General features: G+C 45.1%; 1 protein-coding gene across 1 annotated transcript; it reads left to right on the top strand.

Moving 5' to 3' along the window:
• Positions 1–506: 506 nt before the first annotated feature.
• Positions 507–11,569, top strand: LOC104548552 (ubinuclein-1-like; the record flags this gene model as incomplete). Its single annotated transcript, XM_010194605.1, has 11 exons — positions 507–746; positions 2,547–2,633; positions 3,372–3,467; positions 3,724–3,858; positions 4,191–4,294; positions 5,004–5,442; positions 8,085–8,155; positions 9,444–9,573; positions 9,787–9,905; positions 10,393–10,521; positions 11,426–11,569. Coding segments are annotated over exons 1-11 (1,694 nt in total), but the record flags the coding sequence as incomplete, so codon positions are not given.
• Between the last annotated feature and the right edge of the window lie 636 nt (positions 11,570–12,205).

Genomic DNA, 12,205 nt, shown 5'->3' with positions numbered 1-12,205 from the left:
GGGACGCGGGCGCGCTCCCCGGGCCGGGGGTGCCCGGGTCTCTGCGTAGCGGGAGAAGTACCGGGCGGAGCGGAGCCCTGGCTCGGGGCGGTGCAGCCCAGGCCGGTGTTTTTGCCCGGGGCTGCTGGGCCGTGTCCCAAGTCTGCTGCAGTCGCTCGGTTTCCTGGATAGCAGCGTTTCCTTCTGCCTTTGGAAACGGAGCGATGTGGTATTAAGATAAAGACTGCAGGGTGGACAGAAGGGAAAGCGTGGGGGGCTGCCAACGTGTGAGGGGATTCTGGTTGGAGCATTGACTTTTTTTTCTTTCTCTTTAATGTTTGCAGCAAGTACTGGCAGCACGGGCCTTTGTCATTTCCCATCGACACTTCAAAATTAAATTACTTGTTCTACTTCTAACGTCCTCAGTTATCCCTAACCAGCCAATGAAGTATGTGTGCAGCTGGCTCAGGCCTTTTCTGATGGAATGGGAACTATGCCATGAGGACTGGTAAGAGTTGGCCGTAGCCATGACGGAGCCCCACCGGGTTTCATTCACCACTCTCCACGGTCCACTGAGCAGCAGCTTCTTGAAGAGGTCTCGGAAAGATGATGGAGAGCAGCCCCAGGACTCTGAACCGCCTGCGACAGCCGTTCGGATCACACTCACTCTTTTTGAGCCAGATCACAAACGTTGTCCAGAATTTTTCTACCCAGATCTTCTGAAGAGTTGTCAAGGGAAAGTAAAAGGTGGCTTTTCAGGAGACAAGGTAAGTGTCCTTGTGACCTGTGGGAAACCTATATCGTATCTGAAGATTTCAAAGACTTTTTCAGTATTGCTGTTTTAATTCTGTTCTGCGAGTTGGTTAGGTGTTAGAGGTGGAAGGAGAGTGGTGAGGCATCCTACAGGCAGCGGAACTGGTATCTAGGCAGGGGTTCTGGTATCCGGGCACACTGTTGCATTCTTTCACCTTGGCTGGAATTTCACCTCAGAAAGTTGATGTGTTGATGGCAGAGTATGGAATGTAATGGTTGTTTAGTTTGAAATTGCTTGGTCTAGCATGATTTTTGGTACCTGGCTTGCTAGCAGCTATAGGAGTTCTTTTTCCAAAGAGCATCAAAAGGGTAGGTGCTTCCATGATACATGGCTGCATCGTTTTGGGGACCCTGCTCTACTGCTTGTGAATATTTCCACCTTAGTGCTTGGCACCTCTTCCTGTGTGGTGGATGTGGTGGTTCCAGGTGTTGCCTGACAATTCTGTTTGCCTGTTGAGAGCTATTTCTCAGGATATAACAGGGTGCAGATTGTAGTATCTGAACTTTGTCTTATGGATGTTCTTCTATGAAAATACAGTTGATTGGATTCTACTATTTTTTACTGTTGCTCTGCAGAACTGTTTAGCAGTCAGTTGAAGGTTCACATTGCTTTTGTTTTATTTTGAGAGTCAGGAGGAGCAGAGACAGGTACAGAACTAGCTGAGAGAGCACCTGAAATCTAGAGACACCCTCAGAATCACAGAATCATTTGAGGTTGGAATGGAACTATAAAGGCCGTCCAGTCCAACCTCCCTGCAGTGAGCAGGGACATCCTCAACTAGACCAGGTTGCTCAGAGCCCCATCCAACCTGGGTTTGAATGTTTTCAGAGATGAGGCATCTGCCACCTCTCTGGGCAACCTGTGCCAGTGTTTCACCACACTCATAAAAAAATTCCTTCCCTATATGTAGTCTGAATCTTCCGTCTTTTAGTTTAAGGCCGTTGCCCCTTGTGTTACTGCTGCAGGCCCTACTAAAAGGTCCCTCCTCATGTTTTTTAGAAGCCCCCTTTAAATACTGGAAGGCTGCTGTAAGGTCTCTCCAGAGCCTTCTCTTCTCCAGGGTGAACAACCCCATCTCTCTCAGCCTGACCTCGCATGGGAGGTGCTCCAGCCCCCTCATCATGTTTGTGGTCTCTTCTGAACTCACCCCTTTTTATGTTGGGGGCCCCAGAGCTGGATGCAGGGCTGCAGGTGGGGTCTGACCAGAGCAGAGGAGCAGAATTCCCTCCCTCAGCCTGCTGGCCATGCTGTTTTTGATGCAGCCCAGGACACAGTTAACTTTCTAGGCTGCGAGTACACACTGCTGGCTCATGTTCAGCTTTTCATCCACCAGTACCCTCAATTCCTTTTCCTCAGGGCTGCTCTCAATCCCTTCATCCCCTAGCCTGTATGGCTACTGGGGGTGGCCCTGCTGCATGGGTGCAGGACCTTGCACTTGACGTTGTTGAATGTCATGAAGTTCACATGGGCCCAATTCTCCAGCTTGTCCAGGTCCCTCTGGATGACATCATGTCCTTCAGGCCTCAGCCACACTGCTCAGCTTGATGTCATCCACAAACTTGCTGAGGGTGTGCTCGATCCCACTGTCTATGTCATTGATGAAGATATTAAACAGCACTGTACTCAGTGCTGTACTAAAGGTTGATTTGTCTGAGCTTTTGCCTGGGTGCTCCAGTTGTGATGGGTTTAATGTGTGATGTTTTGGTGGTGGCGTGACAGGATTGATTCTGTTGTTTTTATCTCCTTTCTACAGAGGAAAGAACCCACTGATCCCTTTAATGATGACGAAAAGGAAAGGCATAAAGTGGAGGCTCTTGCTAGGAAGTTTGAAGAAAAATATGTAAGTTTTTCTTTCTTCTCTTACGTCATTCCTGAGCATGGGTAATGCTGTTCAGCTCTCAACCAGCTGTATTTAATGGTACTTGGCTCTTACATTCCTGTTCTCCTGCAGTCCTTTATTTTGCCTGGAAAGTGCTGTTTTCTGTGTTCTTTTCCTGTCTCAGAGTTTTGGTCCTGGAAAATAGTTATACGTTCTCAAATCAGATGACAGTCTGACTAAAGTGAATGACACTCTCACTTGTAGTGGCAAATAACTTACTGTAATTTATAAAATTTAATTCTCTTAAGCAAAAGTTAATTTCTAGGCTTTGTCACTGTGGCATGGTGTAATCTGTTAAGTCTAAGTATGGTGCTCTGGTAAGTCTGCTGCCTTAGGACAGTAATACACCAGGTAGCACGAGATGCTGATCTGTCTTACCTGTTTCTTTTCTGTTCTTCCTCTCACTTTACTTCCACAGATGGCGATAAAACTATATTATGTTTTATTTTTTTATGTTCAATTGCATTTGGTTGCACCATTTTTAGTTGCAGAGGAGACAAGGCTTGAAACTGGATTGACCATATCCCGAGATTACAGAATGATATGTGTTAATGCTGGTTTGGTTCTGCTGCTGCTAGGAGCAAAAAAATTCTCATTCTTTTTTCTGTACTGGAGCCAATGTCAGTGTCCTGTATCCGGGCCATCCCTGTGGTAACTGGAGAAGAAGGATGAACACACTGTCAATCTTCTATTGTTTAGGGTGGCAAGAAACGTAGAAAGGACCGTATTCAGGACTTGATTGATATGGGGTATGGATACGACGAATCTGACTCCTTCATTGATAATTCTGAAGCAGTGAGTAGTGGGGCAGGTGTGAGGGTGGTTAAAGGCTGGGGGGCTGAGCTAGCACCTGGGGAGAACCTGAACTGGGTGCAAGCTGGGAGCATGCCAGGGCTGGAGAATTGAGAGCTCCTGGGGCAGCTGCATGGCAGGAGAATGCTGGTTAACAAATATGTCCACAGCCAAGTCCCACTCCATCCTCCAAGCAGCTCAGCTACAAAGTAAAATAAAAATTTTACAGTGCTAATGGATTGTTCTATTTTATTTCCAGTATGATGAGCTTGTTCCGGCTTCTCTAACTACAAAGTATGGAGGGTTTTACATCAACTCAGGAACACTGCAGTTTCGGCAGGCATCTGACTCTGAAGACGACTATGTTAAAGAGAAGAAGAAGAAGTGTCCCAAGGTCAGTAAGCCAGCTTTCTTGATTATTTCCTCTTCTCCTCTCTGTTGGAGACAGACTCATTTTCATAATGCCAAAGCAAGGTGGCTAAAAGGGGAAACAGTGGGAGCACTTGGCATCTTGTCACCTTTATTGATGGGATCATCTCTTGTGTAAAAGCTTGGTGCACTGTGCAATGTTGAAGACAGCATGTACCAGAACATGGAGATGGATGTCTGGGGTTTGGGTTAATGTGTCTAGTGGGGAAGGATTCAGATTCTTGGGAGAGGGCTCTGGCTGTGCAGGGAACATTGTAGGAGACACTTTGATTGTGACTGGTTTTTAACCCTCTCCAGAAGCGGAAGTTGAAAGATGGAGGTGAAAAACTGAAGAAAAAGAAGAAAGATGATTCTTATGACAAGGAAAAGAAATCCAAAAAGTCCAAGTTCCCAAAAGCTGGGTAAGGAGGAGGAAAGGCTCACTGCTCAACACTTTGGTTCAGGGTTACAGGTGGCATTTGTTATGCTGCAGTAGTACCTGTTGCAGTGGGGAGGGCAGGCTTTAGCACATGCTGCATAAACATCAGCAGGTAAACCCCATTGCTTCTAAAGTGCAAGAAAAAAACAGCTGATGTTGAGGGAAGGAGCACACCTCCTCTGCAAGAGTGCCTGAGCAAAGAGGGGCACAAGTAGCTGAAACCTTGGTGATTCTTGGGGCTCTGTTTAGGCACTAATGATGGGAATGGATATTGGAGAGTGTGAAGACAAGGAAAAGGAATTAGTTGTCCTGGTTTTAATAGGCAAAACACTTCAATCTGCTGTCATGCTGAAGCTCTCTTGCTCAGTTCCTCTGTACTAGTTGTTTGTGTATCTCCAGGTTTTCCTTGCTGGAGTAATGCACATAGCTAAAAAAGAGCACAACTTGGTGGAGAGGATTTAAGCTTCCATCACCTCTGCAGTGAGGAAGGACAACCTTCTCCAATCTGAACAGCCAGCAGGACCCTAAGAAGCAATAGAATATTTTTCCTGGTGTATTGGTTAATGGGCTAAGACTTTCCAGGGGGATTGGTGCATGTGGCTGAAGTGAACTGGAGTGAAGGTATCCTTGTCTCTTCCCCTTCATCTTGTATTCATTTCAGTTCAGTTTCCTTCTCTGTATTTTGTTTACAGCTTTACAGCATTAAATGCGAGTAAGGAGAAGAAGAAGAAGAAATACTCCGGTGCTCTTAGTGTCAAGGAGATGCTGAAGAAGTTTCAGAAAGAGAAGGATGCTCAGAAGAAAAAAGATGAAGAGCAGAAAGTGGCAACTCCTTCACCAGCAGAACCTTCAGCCCCAAGGGAGGCAGAAGCGATGTCTGACCCTTTGCTCTCGCTCTTCGGCCACACCAGTGATAATGACCTGCTTCAGGCAGCAACAGCTATGGACTCATTAACGGACGTAGACCTGGAGCAGCTCCTCAGTGAATCCCCAGAGGGGAGTCCTTTTCCTGATGTGGAGGACGGGAGTGATCCTATTGGGATGGGCTTGGAGCAGGATTTCAAGCAACCGCCATCCCTCCCAGAAGGCTTGCCAGCCCCTTTGGAGAAACGCATCAAAGAACTGACTCAGGTATGGCAGTCCATTGTGGGGCAGTAGGATTGTGTGATTACAGAAGGGAGGACAGTGCTGCTGGGTTTGTGTAGCTTCACTCAGAGAGAGAGCATGCTCCAGTGGGGGAGTTTTGCAGTGCCACCTGGCATCACACCTTTCTGTCACCCAGTTTTCTTTTATGGCCAGGTTACTTTCTTGAATGCCCAGATGTCAGGTAGTAGATAGCAAGGCCAAGGACTTTGACACTGAATATAACACTCAGTATCACACCTGTCAGCATGGCTTCTTTACCTCTCTTGGCAAAGTACAGACCTGATGCAAGAGGTAATTTCCAAAGTCAATTTAACATGAATGAACTTAAAATGTGAACTAATGAGGACAAATTCCACCATAATGGTTTTAATGTGTTGTGATGGTCAGATCAGTGTCTGTGAAGTGGCATGCAGTGTTCTGTATGTAAAATAAGTGGGTGCAGCTGGAAAACATTATGTGCTCTACTGTGTGAGAAGTCGTGAAAAGCCCTGTAGACGGGGCTTGAGGATTTGTTAGAGCCATTTCTCATGTCCTACCCAGGCAGGTGCCTTCACTGAAGCACAAGTACAATTTGGCATCTCCATTGGAGCTGCATCACTGGCAATTTTCTTTGCCCATCTTTAACATCTCAGTGTTGGGGTACTGTTTTGGGAGTGGAATATATTAATTTATAGAAGGGTGATCTCACATATTTTTACCAGTAGCTCCTCCTGCAGCTGGGCTCAGACTCACCCATCTTCTCAGAAACGTTTTGGAGAAGCAGGGAAGCAATTGAGTGCTAGTCAGGGATCTCTCTCCTGGCAAGTCACATAAGCACACTTTCAGACTTGCTGTGGGGCTTCTCTGGTTTGAGGCCTGTCACTGTCAGCAAAGGCTGAGATGTTTTGTTCCCCCTGCTAGTGTTGGTTTTAAGCATTGATTTTAAGTTGTAAACAGTGCTCTTAGACCTCTGTGGTGGTGCGTGTGCTGCCTTCTGGGGCACATCAACTTAGAGCACCTGTTACTTAAGCATCTCTTACTTAACTCCTGTTACTAAAGATAAACTTATATTAAAATAACTGTTGTGCTGAGAAATTTCAAGTGTGTTTAGTGATGAGCAGATGAAAGAGAAGGAGGAATTGAAGAAAGTATCACCACAGCTGATGAAAAGAATGGGCTTTTCATGAATGTTTCTATTGGTTATTTAGGCAAAGAACACTGAAACAGCTGTTTCTGAACTATATTTGAGTTAAAGGAGAATATTGCAGAGGCTCCCATGTTAATCATTATGTTGCTGCAAGATAGTGTAATAGCCAACTACCCACAGATTTTCCTGCTGCTGTGTCTCTTATTGCTGGACTCTGTGTTAAGAAAAGAAACCAAGGAGGAGAAATACAAGATTTAATAAATTGAAGCCTCTGGGTCAGTTACGGTTCTGGGATGTGAACTCTCTTGCAGGTTGGAATGCTGTACCTCTGAGAGCCAGGTCTCTTCCATCCCAGCAGGTGGGAACATCTCCCAAGTTCAATGGAACCTACAGGCCTTTTCTTCTTGGACTTATTTGACTTTAACCCTCTCCTTCCTAAAAGCGTTTTTGTGTTGGGGACTCTGTTTAGTACTGAACCTTCTCCTTTGATATCACCAGGTGTCTATGACCTACTGCTGACAGAGAGGAATGTGTACCTTCTGGGCATAAATTAATTAGTTACCAGCCTCAAACTTGGAGTGTTAAATCAGGGGATTTCAAAATAATGCCCTTCTCTCCTGGTCTCCTTTCCCAGCCAAGCTATCACTAACTCAATGTGGTACCTTGTGGTGCATCCCATCTTTGTTTACATCCCCACTCAGAAGAGACTGAAATTGCTGTTGGTAACATTTTACTATCTCATGCATCTCTTGGAATTATTTTCCTGCTGGATATATTTTTCATGGGTGTGATTTTTGAGCAGTGCTGTGTGTGCTGCAGTCATAGTTGAGGTGAACAGGATTTTTATTTTTTTCCATGGTGTTGACTGGAAATAACACGTCCCCTGTGGCTGCTGCTTTTTCTGTTGGCTTCTTTGTTTAGTGTCCAGATTGGTCTAGAAAGCCTGGTGATAAGTATCCCTGACCATCACTAAACATGGCTAGGATGATCTTTCTTGTTTCAAACACAAGCTCGCTCTATGCTAATTTTATTAAATTTAACAGCTCTAATGTGAAGTTAAAATCATGCTTTAGAACTGTCCCTTTTCCCTATGAGAAGTATGCCAAGAAAGGCAGTTGCCACCAAGCCATCTCCTTTGCCCCATTAAACAGAGGAATCTTCACTCCAGTGTAGTAACTCCAGTTCACTTGACACTAGTGCATCTGGACAAGAGAATCCAGAATGGGAAGGTCTGTGGGCAGGGCATGGTCTTACTAGTTCAAATGGCAGGGTTGGACTTGAACTGAGGACATGTAAGAGGAGAGGACCCAGTCTCTCTTTTGTCCATCCATTGTGGCAGCTTTTAGCCCATCTACAGCAGGAGACTGGTGCAGAGTTTGGTGGGATAAAACTGTGCCTTGTTTTACAGCATTTCTGAAGTGGTTAAAAAAAACACTTGATTGCTTGTTCCTCTGTGTGTGTGTGAACTGATGGTCACTTTTGTTATTTGCTGATTTTTCAGGCTGCCAGAGCTGCAGAAGGAGAAGGCAAACAGAGATTCTTCACTCAGGATATCAACAACATCATACTGGAGTAAGTGCCACCAGGACAGAAGAGTGGGAAAGGAGAATATTAGGCAGACCATTTTTGGTAAATTTAGGAGCAGGTTTAGTGGGAGTTGTGGGGGTGTCCATATGCAGGTCCTCCATGCCTAGGATAACGTGAAAGTCTCATAGAAATGGCTTTTAGTTTAAATATGATGTATAACTGAGGTAGGAGAATATTGGAGGGGATGTATCCAGGCCTCCTGTTATCAAGATGATGCTTGATACCCATGTACTTAAATTTGGTCACTTGACCTGTGATTGTAGCTTGATACAGGAACAGTAAATCTCTCTCTATCAGACATGTTGAGCATGCTCTTGGCTATTTAAGTTATACGCTATATGGAATATTTTATAACTGGGATAAGACTGCTGTGTTCAACAGGCTTTCTGTGCAAACTGGAGGAACTCCATTACTGCTGTGTGTTTTCGAGTCCCCCAGTTATAGAATGCCAGTGTTGCTTCATGAAGCTGTTGATAATTGCTTCATTCTTCTACAAGTGCCTGGAGAAGTCTGCTGAATGCACACAGCTTTGTGATCATTGTGCTGTAATAATACTTAATTTCATTAAGGTTTACCAAAGCACTTGAAGGGAATTGCCAAAGGGATTTTTGGGAGTCTGTTTCCCTCTCATTTCAAGTGGTGATTGTCACCTTTCAGTATTCCAGTGCCTGCATGAACAGTCCTAATGTGTCATTAAACTGATAACTTTAACCACATTCAGAAAATATTTAGACAGATTGTATGATTTTGCCATAGAATCAGTTAGAGGTTTTTACACTTATTATTTACACTGTTAGATGGCTTAAAAAGCTGGTCTCCGAAGTTATATATAACTGCGTAGATGGGTTTGGTATATGGTGACCTCTCTAACCTACTCACTGGGAAGTAAGTTCAAGCCTGAGGGATATAGTTAGATTCTATATTATCCTGAGTTAGACCACCATATTATCTGACATAATCAGTGTGTACCTCTCGCTTCATTGCCTGACACTCCTGCGCTTCAGTTGCCAGGAAGAACTGCAGAATAAATGAGGCTGCTGACATACTTTTGTTCCTTTTCCAGATACTCTGAAACTAGAATGAAAGGCATAGCTTAGGATAAAGGACTTGAGTCTGTTGATTCTCAAATCTAAACTACTGCCATGTAGTTTGGCTTGTGTTCTGTTCCTTTCTCTGTGCTTCCAAGCTCTCTAGGTTGAATCAGAGTTGTATTCATATTGCTTAGAGAACCCCTGCCATGTCCCTGGTCAGTGCTGTTTGTCTTGTTCTTCAGCATAGAGCTGCAGACCCGGGAGCTGAACAGCCAGGTCCGGTCAGGAGTGTATGCCCACCTGGCTGCTTTCTTGCCTTGCAGCAAGGACACTCTGGTCAAGCGTGCCCGTAAGCTTTATCTCTACGAGCAGGTGAGTGAATTTGGCAGCACAGCCCTGTCTTGTGTGCATGTTACTCCTGATCTCAACAACCACAGTTGTTGTCTACCTAATGTGGTGATGTCGTCCACTGAGCACGGTTCAGGCACCACATCTGGTGGGGTGTGTTTAGAAGTTGCTAGGTGTTGACCTGACAGATTTGGTTGTCTTGGCTGGCACTTAAGTCTGTTCTGTGCTGTGCTCTAGGGTGGCCGCTTGAAGGAACCTCTGCAGAAGCTAAAGGAAGCCATTGGAAGGGCCATGCCAGAGCAGATGGCCAAGTACCAGGATGAATGCCAAGCCCATACTCAAACCAAGTTTGCCAAGTAAGCCCCTTTTTGCTTGTTATGCATCTGCAGCTCTTCTCAGCAGGCTCCTTGTGACCTGCAGGCTGCTTTCATAAGTTTACCACCTATTTTTGTCCTGTAGTCAAAAATTGCTGATGAGCATTAATTGGCCTAATTAAACTCTGTACATTCTTTTTGCTATCTATGGCAGTGCCAACTACAGCAGCACTGATTGGACCAGAACTTGCCTGAAGTGTTTCACTTCTGTGTGGGTGTGATTTTTAGGAACATGAAAGTCTGAGAACAGTCAGGCTGGATTAGTCCCATGTTCTCTGTTACACACTGTTGGGAGATTTATTAACCTTGAGCGCTTACCTCAGCTTGCACTCTAGGCAAGAGATGCAAGCCCTCTCCCCATGCATGTGTTATTGACTCTTGAGACTTCCAAACAGTGTTCTTCAGAGATACCTATTATATTTGAATCTTAGGGTCAATGACTTCCACATTATCTCTGTCTTCATTTTAGGATGCTGGAAGAGGAAAAGGACAAAGAGCAGCGAGATCGAGTTTGCTCTGATGATGATGAGGATGAAGAAAAGGGAGGGAAGCGCGTCATAGGACCACGAAAGAAATTTCAATGGAATGATGAAATCAGGTTTGCATCATTTAGGTATTAAGTGAACCTGTGACTTGCCTTATTCTATGCAGTTGGACGTGAAGCATTTTGGCATTTGTCTTGTTTTCAGAGAAGTGCTGATCATCTGTAGTAATAGCTTGGAGGTTTGTAGCAGACTGTGCCGTTTATGGAAGCCACTTTTGCATTTATTAAATTTCACCTTTATATGCATTGCAAAACTAAGCTAATTTCAGACACAGACCAGCTCTGAGAGAAGTGCTAAGAAGCCTCTGCAGAGGCCAAAAGAGAAGAACAGATCTTTGGGAAAAGAACGAAGTTGGCTGAAGTGCTAAAATCCTACAGACTAGACTCTTAACAAGATCAGATTTGTGGTTGTGAAAGCTGTTAATGCTAATGGGGATTGCTGCCTCTGGCAGCCAGGGGTTTGACAAAGTGCTGGGTGAAGGGGAGAGTGACAAAAGATAAAATGAGAATAAATCATGCTGTTTCTTTCATCTTATTCTGTAACAAATTGGGGTGCTGCTCTGTAGATGGCCAATTCATTTACAACACAGCAGGCTTCGCTTCCTGCCTTCTCATTGCCTCTCAGCATGAAGGTCTGCAGAGAGGTTCAGTTCTATGGTTGTTAATGACACCTGTAATTCTGACATTGGCTTACTGCCTCTGGTGTTTCAGGTTATTAACATGGGAAGGGATAACAAGGCTTTTCTCCCCTGGCACATCGATGCGCGTGCACACGCAGAGCGAGGAACGTGCCTTTCCCTTCCTTTTTCTTATGGCGGCAGTGCAGGGTTGGTTTTATTAGCAAGGTGTTATGCAGAGACAGGCTTGGCGTATTTATCTAGCCCTGGATAAACTGAATGACCTCCAACTGGGGAAAGCTAATCTGCGTAACTGTATTTGAAATCTTCCTGTTCTTCAGGGAGCTGCTTTGCCACTTGGTGAAGATTAAGTTGGATGGTTATGACCTTGACAAGAATAAGGCTCAGTCTCTAGAGGACTATGTGAAGACCTTCCTAGATGGAGAGGTGAAGCCCCTTTGGCCAAAAGGCTGGATGCAGGCCAGGTGAGCAAGAATCAAGTTGTGCTGCAGGGCTTCCTTGTCCTAAGGGACCTTGGAAGGTCATTAGTTCTACCTCTGCTCAAAGAATGACTATCTTCCAAGTTAGATCAGAGTTTTGGAAATTTCCAAGGATGGAGATTACCACAACATCTCTGGGGCTCTGTTCCAGTACTTAATCACTCTTCATGAATTCTTTTCTCTTTATTTCCAATCAGAATTCCCCTTGCTGCACTGAACTGATTATTCCCTCTTGCTTTTTACTCTGGGAAAGGTCTGGCTCCATCTTCTTTGTGGCTCCCTGCCCCCCTCTTTAGGTAGTGGAAGGCTGCCATTAGATCCCTCCTTGGTCTTCTCATTCTCCAGGCTAAGCAAACCCACCTCTCCTTGTCTGTCACCTCTCCCTGTTCCTCAGCCATCTTGGTGGCTCTGGACTCTCTCCAATTTGTCAATATCTCTCTTGTGTTGTGGGGAACCCTGAAGCTTGATGCTTTATCCAGATGTGAACTCACAAGTGCTAAACAGGGAAATGAACACTTGAACTGCTGCCTGTGGTCTTGCTAATCACAGAACACTTGGAAGGGACCTTGACAGATCACCCAGTCCAACTGCGCTGCCAGAGCAGGATCACCCAGACCAGGT

Source organism: Mesitornis unicolor, unplaced genomic scaffold (assembly GCF_000695765.1).
Source record: "Mesitornis unicolor isolate BGI_N332 unplaced genomic scaffold, ASM69576v1 scaffold33810, whole genome shotgun sequence".
Classification (NCBI taxonomy): domain Eukaryota; kingdom Metazoa; phylum Chordata; class Aves; order Mesitornithiformes; family Mesitornithidae; genus Mesitornis; species Mesitornis unicolor.
This window is presented reverse-complemented; position numbering and strand designations above follow the sequence as displayed.